This window comes from Trachypithecus francoisi, unplaced genomic scaffold (genome assembly GCF_009764315.1).
Source record: "Trachypithecus francoisi isolate TF-2019V2 unplaced genomic scaffold, Tfra_2.0 Lachesis_group10, whole genome shotgun sequence".
In the NCBI taxonomy this organism is placed as follows: Eukaryota; Metazoa; Chordata; class Mammalia; order Primates; family Cercopithecidae; genus Trachypithecus; species Trachypithecus francoisi.
This window is the reverse complement of record NW_022681455.1, coordinates 108,638,930-108,655,965: the sequence shown is the minus strand read 5'-3', so window position 1 is coordinate 108,655,965 and position 17,036 is coordinate 108,638,930. Positions and strand designations below refer to the sequence as shown.

General features: G+C 52.2%; 1 protein-coding gene across 1 annotated transcript in view; it reads right to left on the bottom strand.

Moving 5' to 3' along the window:
* Positions 1-3,450: 3,450 nt before the first annotated feature.
* Positions 3,451-17,036, bottom strand: part of DUS2 (dihydrouridine synthase 2) — a 46,884-nt gene continuing 33,298 nt past the window's right edge. Inside the window, exons 7-15 of the mRNA XM_033219763.1 lie at positions 16,847-16,912; positions 16,591-16,661; positions 13,160-13,246; positions 11,959-12,127; positions 8,628-8,749; positions 7,280-7,429; positions 6,083-6,170; positions 4,233-4,306; positions 3,451-4,008 (exon numbers count right to left, since the gene is read on the bottom strand). Coding sequence (XP_033075654.1) covers positions 3,771-4,008; positions 4,233-4,306; positions 6,083-6,170; positions 7,280-7,429; positions 8,628-8,749; positions 11,959-12,127; positions 13,160-13,246; positions 16,591-16,661; positions 16,847-16,912 — 1,065 coding nt within the window. The 3' untranslated portion in view covers positions 3,451-3,770. The remainder of the gene's footprint in view (positions 4,009-4,232; positions 4,307-6,082; positions 6,171-7,279; positions 7,430-8,627; positions 8,750-11,958; positions 12,128-13,159; positions 13,247-16,590; positions 16,662-16,846; positions 16,913-17,036) is intronic.

Below are 17,036 nucleotides of genomic sequence, written 5' to 3'. Positions count from 1 at the left end.
TCCTGCAGGTCATCTGGGCCCACCTCCAGCCCTCTGGGAGCCCTGTGAAACCAGGAGGCCCACAGGACCAGTACAGCAGGTGGAACCCCAGGGTGGACAAGGGCTGTGTGGGTCACTGTACAACCACTCTTTCCTGTATGAATGCCACCCAAGACTGGGAATTAGGGAAAGCCATCTTTATCATCAGCTGTCACAGGACTGGCCCTGAGCATCCATTGTTGAAGTTCTTCAGTGCCCTCTGAGCCACGGGATGACACAGTTTAGCCTACCCCAGTCCCTTGTTCCCCATTAGGCAAAACAGGAGCCTCTGAGGAAATTCAGAGCTTAGAAAAGTTCTTCCTGTCCATGCCAAACATCCCCCTTGTCCCAAGCTCTTGTTTGATTCTTCTGTGCCTGCTCCCCAGACCCATGCCAAGGTAGCCACAGGGGACACAAGGACTGCCCTTGAGCAGCTCCCAATCTGAGAGGAGAGGATAAGACCAGCCAACTACAACCTCAGAAAGTTAGTTGCTGTAGTCAGCACAGGGTGCTGAGAAGACAGGGTCAGCACTTTGTCCTCAAATGCCAGGCTGAGGAGTTTGGACTTGGTCCAGAGAGCAGACTTAAGAGAACCATGGAAGAGTTCTGAGCAGAGTAACACCTGGAAGGACCCAAGTGTCTGGAACTGCAGGTAGAAGAGATTCTTTGCACACAGCCCAGTCTTCCTGCTGTGGCCTTTGAGAGACCTGCCACCCTCTCCAGCCTTACTCATCCCTTCCTCTCATGCTCATTATCAAAACCATTTGTCCCCCAAATGTGATGAGCTAAGGGGAAATCCTCAATCAGGCTGGCTGGAATGGATGGATGTTGTGCTGTGGCTACTAGCCCAGGGAGAGGTTTGGGAATCTAAGTGGCCTAGTTTAAGGTGGACATGGTGAGAACAATGGGCAGAGCTTTCAGGCCTAACTGCACCCCCTCCACCCTCCGTCAGTCCCATCCTTGGGCAGGTCACTTTGAGACCAGGAAAGGCAACACTGAGGTGTGCTAAAGTGAGATCATTTGAGGACCAACATATTCAACCAGGATCTCTGCCAGACATCCTCAGTCACAGAATATATACTAGACCCGCCCCACCTTCCTCCCCTGTGAAGGATTCTCTCCTCAGTGCTTCCCAGGTCCCTCAAAGCCCCCACATTCCAGCCTCTATCTTAATAGCAGACCTACATAGAGCCCAGAAATGAACCTGACCCTGACAGCGGAGGGGCTTCCCCAGGGAAACCATACTGGTGGGAGAAGTGGCCTGAGATCAAAGCCCAGTCCCACTGGAAGGTAGATCTTAGGACACAGTGACTTAGTGGGGTAGGGGACCACTGCAGCCTCTGTCTAACCAGTTCCAGATGGAGTATAAGAAAAGGCAAAGGGGGCATTTTTGTTTTTTGTTGTTGTTTTTTGAGACAGGGTCTTCCTCTGTCGCCTAGGCTGAAACACAGTGGTGTCATCACAGCTCACTGCAGCCTCAACCTCCTGGGCTCAAGTGATCCACCCACCTCAGCCTCCTGAGTAGCTAGGACTGTAGGCACATGCCACCACACCTGGCTTTTTTTTTTTTTTTTTGAGACGGAGTCTCGCTTTGTCACCCAGGCTGGAGTGCAGTGGTGTGATCTTGGCTCACTGCAAGCTCCGCCTCCCAGGTTCATGCCATTCTTCTGCCCCAGTCTCCCAAGTAGCTGGGACTACAGGTCCCAGCTGCCCGCCACCATGCCCAGCTAATTTTTTGTATTTTTAGTAGAGACAGGGTTTCACTGTGTTAGCCAGGATGGTCTCGATCTCCTGACCTCATGAGCCCCCCACCGCCCCCATCTCGGCCACCCACAGTGCTAGGATTACAGGCGTGAGCCACCGCACCCGGCCACACTCAGCTAATTTTCATATTTTTTGTAGACAGGGTTTTGGCGCATTGCCCAGCAGGCTAGTCTTGATCTCCTTAGCTCAAGTGATCTGCCCACCTCAGCCTCCCAAAGTGCTGGGATTACAGTGTGAGCCACCACGCCCAGCCAAAAGAGGCATTTTGATTGAGATTGTTTTTAGTACGAAAAATCAGAAATAGGCCAGGTGCAGTAGCTCATGCCTGTAATCCCAGCACTTTGGGAGGGCAAGGTGGGAGGATTCCTCGAGGCCAAGGGTTCAAGATCAACCTGGCCAACATAGCAAGACCCTATCTCTATTATAAAAAAAAAAAAGAAGAAGAAGAAGAAGAAAAATCAGAAATAAATTGTGCCTAAAGCTTGCTGGCTGAGACTGGACCATGCCTCAGTCTTTCTCCTGAATAGAGCCCTTTCTCTGGGAGCACTGGTCTGGGAAGTCAGGTAGGGCAGCCTGGCATGGAGTGACCCCATTAGCCATACAGAATACTATCAAAGGGCCAGCCTATTGTCCTCCAGCCAGCCTCACACAGGCAGAGGACAGTTGATCCCCTCTAAGAGGAGGGCCCTCAGGACAGAGAGGACTAGCAGAGAGTTGCCCAAGGTCAAACAGTAATGGGCTCTGGGAGGCAGTGGGTACTGCGGTATCCTTATCTGCACACAGAAAAGCAAGCGTGGGTGGCAGGGGGGAGGAGGGCAGTGCTGGAACTGAGACAGAGGCCTCACCCACCAAACCCTAGACTCAGAGGCCAGCAGGGCCAGGGGCTGCTGGCTGGCACAGGTGCCTGACCCTGTGTTAAAGTTGCCACAAAACAGTGAGGCTCTGACACAGGGGAGATGTGGGAAATACAGCTTTGACCCAGAAGGGAATCCTCCCCTCCCCACCACCCCAAAAGAGCCTGGAAAAAGGGAGGAGAAGCAGCATGTTTACAGCTGAGGAAGCGGGGGCAGGACAGGGCAGGGACCTTTGGTCAGAACGCCCCTCCCAGTAAGCGGGGGAGGCCCCATGAGATGCGGTAGCTGTTTGTTTGCCTCTCACTGCCAGGAGGAAATTAAAGAGAATCTGCCACTTCCTTCCGCCCCAAGTGGGATGAGGAAGGCGGGGGACGGGAGGGACTGTGTGGTGTGATCTGCCAAACATAAGGGCCCCAAATTGCTGTCATCAGCCGCCTCCAGTGCCCCACTGCCCAGAGCAGGCACCTCATCAGGTCTGAGGCTCCAGGCAGCTGTCAGGCTTGAAGGAGACTCCGGGGATCAGACCAACAGTCCCCACCCCACTGGACTAGTCCCTTACTGGGGTACCAGTTACCCTAGTCCTTCTTTCAGAGTCCATATCACCTCTCATCAGAAGAGACAATTGATGTCCAGCGCGGCAGGTGTACCATCAGTAAAATGGGCTTCTTGGGCCTTCCTAACTTGGCCCAAGTCCAGTGATACCCCATTCCCCACCTCTACCAGAACCACAGAGATGGGCAGGGGATCCACTTTGGGAATCTCTAGCTCTGCACAGAGGGTGGGAGTAGAATAATCATGCCAGGACACAAGCCCATTTATGAAGATGCCCAAGGCTGAAGCAGCCAGCCATGGGTGAGGGTAGGGGGTGTCTTTATTGCACAGTACCAATGTCAGGTGGGGGAGGTACCACCTGAAAAGCTCCTGTTTTCAAAGAGAACTTGACCCTGTCACTCAGATCCACCAAAGGGGCCAGGATCCACCCTTGGGTGGCCCCTGGTCCATGCTCTAGGCTGATGGCCCCTGCCAGGACATCTAACTCCTGCCAAGCAAGACCAGCATCTGGTTCATGCTGTGGCATCCACAACCACCTTAGCACCAGGCCCATGGAGGGGGTGACTAGGGCAGGAAGAGTAGTCACCAGCCTTCCAGGGGGCTCTCTTCACTACTTCCTAAGGCCACAAAGGGCTTCTTGCACAGCTCCCCAGGTTGTGCTAGCTCCTGAGCTCTGGGGCCCCCAGGGTCTTGGTCAGGAGCCTCCCTCTTTCGCTTGTGCAAGGAAGGGCTCTCCTCACCCAGCCGACCCTCAGGGAGGCCCTGGCTCCGCAGACAGACGATGGCTGCAGCCTGCTCCGCCAGTTTCTTGGACTTGTCCCTGGGCAGACAGAGGGCAATAAGGTGGGTGGGCAGGGTGCAGGGCTGTGAGGCCTGACTCTACACACCCTTGGCAGATTCTGACAAAACTGAGTAAGGGATGCCACTGCCCACATACACCATCTACCCAACCCTCCTAGGACCTAGGATAATGCTGGATGCATGGGCAGAATGCCCACTCTCCTCCCCACCCCAAGCCTCCTCTCCTATGATGAGGAAACTTACCACAAGGTAGATTGATACTTTTGCTCAGCAACGGTGACAATAGAGGAGAACAGGCGATCTAGAGGGCGTTGAACCTGGTACAAAGAGAAAAGGAAACACATGGCCAGAGAAATGAGCCCTGTAGGCCAACCTGCTGGGGTCAAATCAAAGGCAGATAAAAGGAAGTATTTCCACCTAAGTCAAATGAAGGCTGCCTGTATCACATGCTCCTCCCAAGCAAAAGTGCCCAGTAGAGAAAGGCAGATGCACAAATACACAATGACCTCAAGTGTCTGGAGCTGTCATGGACCTAAGCAAAGCCCAGCAGAGCCCTTAGCCACACATGGCTATAGAGCCTCCTGCTGACATCTGGATAGGCCAGGTCCCCAAAATGAGGAGTCACCAGATGCCAAAAGGGTGAGAAGGGACAAGCTAGGAGCAGAGAAGGCACACCTGGAAGAGGGACCAGGTGACTGGCTGGAGCAAAGGGCTGCAGGGATGAAACTGCAAGGAGCGAGGCACGTGGAAGGGTCTCAGGTTCTATGCTGAGGTGCTGGCTTGATCCTTCAGACACTGGGGAGCTTCTGACTTGAGGAGACAGAAGTTAGATTTGTTTTGGAAAAGTCACTGTGCTGGGGGTAGGCGGGGGGTGGGGACACAGACACAACCCCCAGAAGGTATAAGCCTCGAGGCCAGAAGACCAGTCCAGATGTGGCAGAACAGCCTAAGGAAGGCATGGCCGCAAGGACCAAAGGAAGTGAAGCAAGCCTATCTCACGGTTTCCACCCCAGGGGCACCACATCTGGGGCCCAATTCTGTGCCCCATTGGCTGAGGCCTGATCCAAAAACACGTCTGGGCCAGGCGCTGTGGCTCACGCCTGTAATCCTAGCGCTTTGGGAGGCTGAGGTGGGCGGATCATCTGAGGTCAGAGGTTCGAGACCAGCCTGGTCAACATGGCGAAACCCTGTCTCTACTAAAAATACAAAAAAGTTAGCCAGGCGTGGTGGTGCGCACCTGTAATCCCAGCTACTCAGGGGGCTGAGGCAGGAGAATCGCTTGAACCTGGAGGTGGAGGTTGCAGTGAGCCAAGATCATGCCACTGCACTCCAGCCTAGGCAACAGAGTGAGACTCTGTCTCCAAAAAAAAAAACAGAGCGAGACTCTGTCTCAAAAAAAATAAATAAATAGAAAGAATAATAATAATAATTAAATAAAAATTTTTTAAAAAGGCTCATGACATAATCCCAGCACTTTGGGAGGCTGAGGAGGGAGGACCACTTGAACATAGCAGTTTGAGACCAGCCTGCCTGGGCAACAAAGCAAGACCCCGTTTCTTTTTTTCGAGACAGACTCGCTCTGCTGCCCAGGCTGGAGTGCAGTAGCATGATCTCAGCTAATTGCAACCTCCGCCTCCCAGGTTTAAGCAGTTCTCTGCCTCAGCCTCCCAAGTAGCTGGGATTACAGGCATCCACCACCACGCCCAGCTATTTTTTTTGTATTTTTAGGAGAGACAGGGCTTCACCATCTTGGCCAGGCTGGTCTTGAACTCCTGACCTCATGATCCACCTGCCTCAGCCTCCCAAAGTGCTGGGATTACAGGCGTGAGCCACAGCACCCAGCCAAGACCCCTCAAAAAAAAAAAAAAAAAAATTAGATTCTGTTTCCAAAAAAAAAAAAGAGATGTCTGGCTGAATTGGACAACAGGCCACTGTAAGAGGGGAGGAGCTATCAGCAACTGACCTGGCCACCAGCAGCTTCTCCATGCCTACAGAGAGCAAGGCCAGGCTCCAACCTGGCAGTCTAGAGTTGAGGGTGTAAACCATGGGAGTGCCATGGCTGGCTGCAGGGCAGGCCACAGCCAGGAACTCACCGTTTCATACACAGGCTGTGCCAACTTCTCCCTCCGGCACCACTCTAGTAGGCACATCTTGGGGGTGATCTGGGCTGGGTATGCTCTCCTGGGGAAAGGAAGGGAAGCAGTTGGGGCTCACCCACCATCACCACTCCCTCCCTCAGCCAGGGCATTACTCAGCTCCTGATAGGAGCTGCAGAAATGAGAGGAACTAAGACACCGAGCTGCTGCCTTAAGGCTTCTGGGCTCCCATTCCTGTCCCACCAGCAGCTTGGACCTGGGTTCTCCCTAAAGGGAAGATGAATTTTGGCATGCTCAGGAAATTGTAGGGGAAGGGGGAATGAACTCCCAGTACTCTGAGGTCCAGCCTGGAAAAACAATGTTCAATATCCAAGAAGGAAGCTTGCCACTCAAGACAAGGTCAGTAGGGAGTGGGTGGAGGTGGGCAGTGGAGGTGGTCAGACAATGGTCTCGGGGATCTAGCTCAGCACCCACCCTGATTACGCCTGCCAAGTGTCAAGATCATCTGCTGCAGCCATGGACACATGGAATCTGGTTTCAGAGTCAGCCTGTGACAGGGTGACACGGTGACAGGGTGGGAGGGGTCATATTCCAACTTCCCAACTGGAACTTTCCCTGGCATCTGACTGCCCAACAGCTATCCCCCCACCGCTCCCCCCTCCACCCCTCTGCCAGACAACACTGGCTCCTGTCTGGTTGTGGGGACTGGAGAAAGGCTCAGATCCCAGAGGAGGGCACCATTCAAAGCTGAGTCACAATCTGAGGTGTAAGCAGCTTGAGAGGGCACCACAGGGGTGGTGAGGGGCACTGGGTGTGGGCAGGGCTGCAGAGCCAAATTGAGGGCTAGGGTGCTACTCTTGTTTGAGGAGCTCCATGCAAGCAGCCAGCTTCTCAGGGCCTTGGAAAAGCACAGACTTTCAGGAACAGGAGACAAGTCCCTCCTGCCCTGAGTTGTGGGAGGCGGTGAGTCAGGGAAAAAGTAGAGTTCAGTCACCCTTGGGACAGCCTTTCAGGAACTATCTTCCCTGAAAGCACCTTCTATGGGATGCTGAAAATTTAGAACAAGTTTCCAAACCAAGAAGACCTGTGGCCCCTATGTTTGACATTAAGCACATACAGCAGCCAATTTGCTGACCCATTGGGACCTCAAGGGTGGTGGCCCCAGCCCAAGCTGAGGCCAAGCTGGAGACCTACCGGTCAAACTTGACAGCCATCTTAATGACACCAGAGGTATCTTCAGCTGGCTCCCCTGTCTCCTCTGAAGTCCTGGCTGACAGCTTGGTCCGCTGGGCATCCAGCTCCTGTGTGGTCTCCTCATAGAAGGCACCAAGGCCAAAGGCCTCACTAAAGAGGAAGAAGCAGACCAGGGCAAACACTTTAGTGGAGCCAGCATCCAGGGTACTGCAGGACCGCAGGGCCCCACCACTGAGAAACTCCTCTACCACATACAACAAACCACCACCGGGCCTGGCCATCAGAATGTGCCTCCTGCCCAGCCCTGGGATTACCCTGGACTGGAAGATGGACAGTGAATGTGAACCCACATGTGGACACTGGAGGGAGGTTGGACTGGTTGGCAAAGGTTGTAAAGGTCAGCCCCACCACCTGCAGCCTCTCTCCCGAGGGGGAGCACACAGATAGTGTCCCCAGTCAGCCATGACTGAGTTGACCAATGCTGATCAAGCACATGGGCCCATGGGAGGAAGAGACAGAGGCCTGACCACTAAGTGGTTCCCCACTTCCCGCCCAGCCACAGGCAGTTATACATGGGTCTCAGCTGACACTGAGGCACCACCCAGAGCTACAGAGTTATGTGGGGTAGGGACTGAACCTTGGCCACAAGCCAAGGGTGGGAGGAGGGCTCTGGCAAGGGTTTTTCCCTTCTAGGAAACATCTTGAGGGCCGGAAGACTCAAATGAAGATAGATCCCCAATGGCAAAAGTGGTTCAGAAAGGCATCTATAAAAGACAGAGGCTACAGATAGCTCATGTGAGAGGGAGAGAGCCTTCCAGGCAGAGGACCCATTACAAGCACAGGTATGGAGGTCTGGAAGCAGACAGGTAGACAGGGAGCTGTGGGGGCAGTGGCTAGGCCAGCTTGTGAAGGGCCTCAGCTGTCAACCATCTGAGCTAGAGCTGCGCCTGATCTAGAGAATCAACAGGTGGTCTCTCAAACTGCCGGGTGATGGGTGTGAGTGCAGGCTCAAGGGAGAGACTCCATGCTACAGCCCAATTCTTCTGAACACTGGTTCCTGGTGGCCTGGCCTGTGACCATCCCATTTATGGGAAACCCCCTTCCTTTGCATTCCTCTATCCTCCTAGTACCCTAGTTCCCAGAGCTCTGCTAATCCGTCCAGGGATGGGACGTTTCAAAGCTTTCAAAGAATCCCCTCCTGGGAGGCAAAGCTATACCATCACTCCACTCCTCTACATCTACATCCAGAAGCTGTGTCCCTGGTCCCCTAGTGGAGTCAGCTTAGGGCTCAAAGTCAAACTTGGGCAATGTGTACAAGGACAGATGGACATCTTATTGTGCCTCTTACCAAATTTCCCGGGAAGACTGGGCAGCATGGAGCAACCTTCCCTGGGGCGACTCCAGCTGTTCTCGTAGCATCTGGCACAAGCAGTACTTGGTGTTGGTGTAGTGGTTGTCATACTGCACCGCCTGAGAGAAGAAATGACTTGCCTGATGCCCAGGCAGGCTCTAAGGCCTGGGCTATGTTCTAATGGCAGGGAAAGGGGCTCCAAGAAGGCACTAGAGATGTATGTGCAGCAAGGCAATGTGACCCCCGTAAGCACCACCACCACTGGCCAGGAGCAGTGGCTCGCATCTGTAGGAAGATTGCTTGAGGCTGGGAGTTGAAGAGCAGCCTGGGCAACATAAGACTCAACTCTACAAAAATTAAAAAAAGAAAATTGGCCAGGCGCGGTGGCTCAAGCCTGTAATCCCAGCACTTTGGGAGGCCGAGACGGGCAGATCACGAGGTCAGGAGATCGAGACCATCCTGGCTAACATGGTGAAACCCCGTCTCTACTAATAAAAATACAAAAAAAAAAAAAAAAAAAACTAGCCAGGCGAGGTGGCGGACGCCTGTAGTCCCAGCTACTCAGGAGGCTGAGGCAGGAGAATGGCACAAACCCGGGAGGCGGAGCTTGCAGTGAGCTGAGATCTGACCACTGCACTCCAGCCTGGGCGACAGAGCGAGACTCCGTCTCAAAAAAAAAAAAAAAAGAAAATTATCAGCTGGGCACAGTGGCTCACGCCTGTAATCACAGCACATTGGGAGGCCAAGGCAGGTGGATCACCTGAGGTTGGGAGTTTGAGACCAGCCAGACCAACATGGAGAAACCCCATCTCTACTAAAAATACAAAATTAGCCAGGCGAGGTGGCGGGCGCATGTAATCCCAGCTACTCGGGAGGCTGAGGCAGGAGAATGGCTTGAACCCTGGAGGTGGAGCTTGCAGTGAGCCAATATAGTGCCATTGCACTCCAGCCTGGGCGACAACAGCAAAACTCCGTCTCAAAAAAAAAAAAAAAAAAAGAAAAAGAACACTAGCCAGGCATGTTGGCACACACCTGTAGCCGTAAGTACTAGGGAGGCTAAGGCAAGAGAATTGCTTGCACCCAGGAGTTGTGGCTATAGTGAGCTATGATCATGCCACTGCACTCCAGTCTGGGCAAGAGTGAGACCCTATCTAAAATAAAAATAAAAAATAAAAATAAATTAAAAAGCCACTTCGACCTTGGTCATCTACTCCTCCAGCTAGTGATACAAAGCTGAAGGGTCACAGCCAAGGCCCACGGTCAGAAACACACTCCCCTGGAGCCTGACTGAGGTCCTGGAGTGCGGGAGCCCCTTCCTGCTTCAGCCACCACAGAGGACCTACTGCCAAGTATCTTCCAGGGCAAGAAGGGGAAACACACCAAATTCTGGCATGGCAGGTCCAGTGCTGGGAAAGGGGTTGAAGTTCTTCTATTCCTTCTAACCAGAATGGGCACCTTCCCTTCCCACATCTTGAATAGCCTCTAACTTCCCCCTACATGGGTAAAACACAGCATCATTTAGTTCACATGTGTTACTCATCACTACATTTATCTATCCAAGTGTGAGGTGCAACTGTTACCATCACTCCACAGACTATGAAATGAAGGCTCAGGGAGGCAAGATGACTGCCAGGGATACCCAGTGGAAGCCGGCTGGCTGGGGGCAGGGCAGGAGAGCAGTAGTGGGTGAAGGTGGCCTTCCCCAGCCCTCCAGGACACCCTCCCATCCCCCACCTCCTATGCTACTCTAGTAACTCCACCTGGGCCTATGACTTCAGTGCCTGGGAAAGTGCCACGGCACGCCCGGGACAAAGTGGGAAGTAAGTTGGGGAGCCCCGGCTAGCGGCAAGTCCTTGATTCAGCTTGTCTGGAAAGAAGGCACCTGGCTGTACCAGAAGCAGCCCCGCCTATGCTTGAAAGCTGCTCCCTTTCTCTGTGATAGCACACCCTCTTGAGGAGCTGCCAAGGGATGGCTCAGCAGGAATGATAACATCACCTTTCACCCAGTGAGCAAGCTCAGGACTGTTCAGCACGTCTTCTTGGCTACAGACTTGCCAGCTGGCCAAAAAGCTGGACAGCTGACGTGGGCTGGGGCAAGTCCTCCCTTGCCATGGAGCTATCCCAGACCATTAGAGAGCTGGTGGTCACCAACTTGCCCAGCAGGACACCAGAACCAGGGGGTGAGGGCCGCATCATTGAACAGGAAATAGGACAAAGGCTGCCCCACTCTGGACACAGACCTCAGGGCATCTTACCATCCCAGCTTGCACAGCCATGGAAACACTCACATACCATGGCAGCCACAGGCACTCCTAGGCATGTATGAACCCTAGAACTGAAGAAGAGGATGGAACTCTGCTCTGGGCAAGGACTGAACCCTCTGCTCAGACCCAGTTCACTGAAGAATTTGAGGACCACTCACTGTCTCTCCCTGTAGACACATGCAGCTGATCGGAGTCCCGCAGAGTTCCAGGGTTGTGCCAAAGAGATAAGGCAAGTGAACTCTTCATTTTCTTTTTTAGGGATATGCCTTTGGCACTACCATCAACCTCTCACTGAGAAGAAACTGGTTTAGAAAAGGCCATTCCCAGCCTGGGCAACATAGGGAGACCTCATCTCTATTTAAAAAATAAAAAACTAGCTGAGTGTGGTGGCACATGCTTATAGTCCCAGCTACTTGGGAGGCTGAGGCAGGAGGATCACTTGAGCCCAGGAGGTCAAGACTGCAGTGACTCATGATTATGCCACTATGCTCACACCTGCGCAACAGAGCGAGACCCCCATCTCAAAAAAAAAAAAAAAGGCTATTCCCTAAGTAGAGGGTTATGGTTAAAGCATTCTGGAATCAGCAATAGAAAAGTTTTAGAAGTGATTTTGACTGATGACTCAAATCAGGTGAGAAATTTCTCAATTGCTCCTCTTGGCTGTGGCTGCTCCTGAGCCAACCTAGAGGCACATATGCCTTTGATGATGTAGAACCCACAGTCCATGTGATATGCCTCTGTATGTGCAGCGTGTGAGAAAAAGAAAGATATATATCATGTGTTTGGGGCTCCAACAGCATCCTGGATCTAGAAGGTCCTTGCTATGACCTGCAAACCTCTGGAAGCTTTAGGAGATGGTAGAGGCTGGCCCCCCAGCATCCTCTCTTAGCACTGCAGCTGGGAGACCCAATACAGCAGTGAGCTAGTGCAGCTACACTACATGAGCTAAAAAGAAAAGGAGAGAAACAGCAAGCACTGCTGGCAGCTGGGGGCTCACACAAAGTGCTCTCTGCAGGAGTGTGGCAGACAGAAATGCCTTGTTTCAAAAAAGTACAGAGACGTACATATCTGATGTATTTCTGCATGACCTCCTCCAGGGGCCGCAGACCCTCCTTGAGGAATATAGATGGGTTCCACATGGCTGCTCGGGCCACCATCACAGAAGAGGCTGCCGTGGCTTGTCGAAAGTCCTCTATGTCCGAATACTGTTGGATGTGGTCATGAGATCCTCCGCTAAAAAGCAATCGGAGGGTTAGGGGTGTCCCCATCATGGAACCTATCAGCATTTTCAGAAAAAGTCAGCTTTCAGATCTGTCACTGATTAACAATGTGAATTTGGCCAAGTCCCTTCAGCTATCACAGCTTCAGTAAAGTGGATATTAGAATCCATCTCCGGCCGGGCGCGGTGGCTCAAGCCTGTAATCCCAGCACTTTGGGAGGCCGAGACGGGCGGATCACGAGGTCAGGAGATCGAGACCATCCTGGCTAATACGGTGAAACCCCGTCTCTACTAAAAAATACAAAAAACTAGCCGGGCGACGAGGCGGGCGCCTGTAGTCCCAGCTACTCGGGAGGCTGAGACAGGAGAATGGCGTGAACCCGGGAGGCGGAGCTTGCAGTGAGCTGAGAGCCGGCCACTGCACTCCAGCCTGGGTGGCAGAGCAAGACTCCGTCTCAAAAAAAAAAAAAAAAAAGAATCCATCTCCCCTTATGAAGTTAGGAGCACTAACCAAGATAATACATGTAAAGTGCCTGGCACTTAATAGGTAATCCAGGAAATTTACTTTCCTTGCCTCTAATCTAAAACAGTGGCTACAGCCAGCCCACATCTGGAGACATGGGTCCATAACTGGGCTACTGGGACTACAGGAAAACCCCCAAGCTGAATGGGCCACTTACATGTTCACTGAGGGCTAAGTCAAAACCCTGGCAAGAGAAATAGACACCCTGGTGATCACGAGAGGAGGGAAGGAGGCCCACTTAGGTCATACTTTCCCCTCCCTGCAGCCTGCTGCTCCAAGGACCCCCTGCTCTGTCTCCATACATTTCATCAGGAGTCAGGCGGCAGCCTCAGTCCAGAGACAGGCATGCAGAGGGGAGGGTCTCAGGTGGCAGCAGACGGAACAGGGTCTGGGGTCTTGTGGAAAGCCCTGCCCTTTCCAAGCCACCCCTAAAACTTTTCACTCTAGGGAAGGCTGGGCCTGGCTACCACCCAGCCCTTAGCTCTGTGGGACACAGAGTACATGATGAAGAAAGGAGGCTTACTTGGCTATGACAGGAATGGAGAGGGTATCAGCAATGGCTTTGATGACTTCACAGCTGACAGGATGCTGAGGTCGCTCCTCCCGCTTCCTTGGAGATAGAAAGATGGGGCTGAGGGCTGAGCACCAAAAGCCACGTCACCACTCACAGGATTACCTCAGCCAAATCTTACTGTCCTCCCCACTGAACCTCAGGAAGGTCAGGTGGCCATGTGGCCATCAAGGACAGGTGGCAGGGGATGGCTCTCCCCGCCCTCTGGAGAAGAACTGTGAGGGGCAGGGGCAGCACAGATCCATGCTGAGTCCAGCTCTTGGAGGCCTGCAGGTGAAGCCTGGCTGCAGGGGGCAAGGTGGGTGGACCAGCTCCCAAGGTCATGTTGCTTTTCCCTACCTTCCCTTTGCCTCTGCCAGAAATGAGGGACAGGGCCTTAAGAGTGCTGCCCCTACTGTCCCAGTCCTGCCCTCTCCAAGGGACTGGGAACAGCTGCTGCTGCTCAGACTGGCCACTCCCACACAGCTGCCAATGCCAAAGCCAAGTTGCAGAGCTGATCCTAGGGAGAGGCACCTGACACAGGGTAGGCCCCGCACCCAGGGCAGGCCACGGACCATGGTTGTCACACCACAGCACAAGGGAGGCAGGACCACAACCTGGGGCCCCTCCTTCCAAGGTCAACTGCAAGTTCTTGTGCATGAGTTTTAGGGCTGCTGATGTGAGGCCTGACCTGAGCTGTGCTCAGAGACAAAGCAGAGAAGACTGTCGACCAGATAGCCCTTGTCCAGCTCTTGTCTGAGTATGTCCCCTCTGCTATACTCTTGTTCTTTTTTTTTTTTTTTTTTGAGACGGTGTTTTGCTCTTGTTGCCCAGGTTGGAGTGCAACGGTGCAACCTCAGCTCAATGCAACCTCCACCTCCTGAGTTCAGGCAATTCTCCTGCCTCAGCCTCCCAAGTAGCTGGGATTACAGGCATGAGCTACCATACCTGGCTAATTTTGTGTATTTTTTAGTAGAAACGGGGTTTCACCATGTTGGTCAGGCTGGTCTTGAACTCCTGACCTCCTGTGATCCACCTGCCTTGGCCTCCTAAAGTGCTGGGATTCTAGGCATTAGCCACCACGCCTGGGCCCCTCTGCTATACTCTTCTTCAACAAAAGGGTCACGGGTCACAGGCCTCAGAGGGCCTTGTCAACCTAGCCTCTACCTCTGTCTCCCGATATCTCCAGTAGTCACTTTTAGCCCATCTTAACAACTTTGATGGTCAGAAAGGGCTTCTTCAAACTCACCCAAATCTGTCTTCTGAGTGTTTCCAACTACTAGTAAAAAAATAATAGCTTCCTTTATTAAGAGAATACTGGCTGGGCGCAGTGGCTCACGCCTGTAATCCCTGCACTTTGGGAGGCCAAGGTGGATGGATCACTTGAGGTCAGGAGTTTGAGACCAGCCTGGCCAACATGGTGAAACCCCATCTCTACTAAAAATTAAAAAAAAAGAAAATACCCAGGCATGATGGCAGGCACCTGTAATCCCAGCTACTCAAGAGGCTGAGGCAGGAGAATTGCTTGAATCCTGGAGGCGAAGGTTGCAGTGAGCTGAGTTCGTGCCACTGTACTCCAGCCTAGGCAACAGAGCAAGACTCCGTCTCAAAAGAAAAAGAGAAAGAATACTACATGCCACGCACTGTGCCAAGGATTTATATTCACAATCTCATAAAAGCCTTGGGACAACCCTATAAAGTCGAAATTACCTTAATTTCTAAACAAGGAATGTTGTGCTCAGAAAGGTTAAGTGATTTCCCAAGGATATACAGTTATCAAGCAGCAGAGCCGAGATCTCAAACCAGGGAGTCTGAATCCAAAGCCTGCTGCCTTGGGAAGGAGCATATGTGTACAAGTGTGTACTTCTCCCTCCTGGCTTCAACCCAAGCAACTCTGCTTTGCTCTGCTTTGTATGATGGGAGTTCTGGGTTCTCTTCTCTGAAAATGTTGTAAGAGCACAATCAACAACTTGAGCTCTTCCTGTAAGACCCCAAGCCCAAGGAACATCACTCAGAGAAGAGAGGTCCCCTTGGCCCAGGTCTACTGACCTGAGATGCTGTACAAAAGCACATCCTGGACACAGAAAACAAATGTGACTGTAAGCCCAGGGTGGCCTTCAGAACCTCAGCTCTCAGCAAAGAGTACATTAGCTACAGCTAGAAGGATTGTTTAGTCATTGTGACAGCTGGCAGTCCAACAAATGCAGACAAGAGAGGCAGAGACTTTAAAAGAATAGGCCAGTTGTGGTGGCTCACGCCTGTAATCCCTGCATTTTGAGGGGCTGAGGCAGGAGGATCACTTAAGCCCAGGAGTTTGAGACCAGCCTGGGCAACATAAGGAGATCCCGTCACAACAAAAAAATAAAAAATTAGCCAGGTGTGGTGACATGTGCCTATAGTTTCAGCCACTCAGGAGGCTGAGACGGGAGGATCACTTGAGCCCAGGAGTTTGAGGCTGCAGTGAGCTATAATTGTGCCACTTCACTCCAGCCTGGGTAACAGAACAAGACTGTCTTAAAAAACAACAACAACAATGAAAAACAAACAAAGCAATCTGTCTGGGATTATTCGAGGAAGAAGTCATTGCTCAATATAACAGAAAGAAAATAAGGCTGGGCCTGGAGGCTCATGCCTGTAATCACAGCACTTTGGGAGGCCAAGGTGGATGGATCACCTGAGATCAGGAGTTCGAAACCAGCCCGGCCAGTGTGGTGAAACCCTGTCTCTACTAAAAAATATAAAAATTAGCTGGGCATGGTGGAGCATGCCTGTAATCTTAGCTACTCAGAAGGCTAAGGCAGGAGAATCACTTGAACCTGGGAGATGGAGATTGCAGTGAGCCAAGACTGCGCTATTGCACTCCAGCCTGGGTGACAGAATGGCAAAGAGAGAGAAGGAGAGGAGAAGAGGGGAGAGGAGAAGGGAGCAGGGAGGGGAGGAGATGGGAGGGGAGGAAGGAGAGGAAGGAAAGAGAGAAGGAGGGAAGGAGGGAGGGAAGGAAGGAAGGAAGGAGGGAAGGAAGGAAATAAATGAGATTTTCTCATGAGGGTTAGAATTCCACCACGAACTGGCTGCATGGTACGATTTTGAGCAAGTCACTCAATCTCTAGCATTTACACATCCTGATGGTAGAGGTGTTTCTCCTTTCTTAGTCTCTCTGCGTCTCTAAACCTCAGTACCTACCCTCAATAGGTGCTCCATAAATGAAACAAAGGCAAATGCAAGCCCATTCAGGATCTGCCTGCCCTCAAGACTCATAGGATATCAAAGAGCTAGGCAGATTTAGGCTGAATATGTAGAAGAGAAATTGGCTGTCACTTGGGATGACAGATGAATTAAGGAAGAATCGCTAATATGGGTTAGGACCTCCCTGCCAGTCAGTCACTAGAAATGTGACCACTCACCTCCCATGAACTGCGATGGCAGCAATGCCAGTCCTCTCTATCCGCTTCACAAGGCTCAGAGTATCTTCTAGCTGAGGAAGAGGACCACATAGGATGGTTACTGAAGCCCCAGAAGGAGCAGCTCCTGGCTCCTAAAGTAGGCTCAGCTCCACTCTCTCTCCTCCAAGCCTAATTTAGCAGCTCAAGAATCATTCACAAACCTAAATCCAACATCACCAGAGAGAATGGACCTTCAAATGTAACACACCATCCTTACCGATGGCAGGATGCGAATCTTGCAGGTCACAGGTCTGCGTGTCCCTTTAACAAGAGTGCTGAGGATCTGCAGAGAGGAAAACACAAGAGCACCTATGTCTTCTAGAACAAACCACCACACTGCCTGAACTTATCAACTCCGCTATAGGCTGTGCATTCTGGTGGCATGAACAGTTTATGTATGCGTGAAT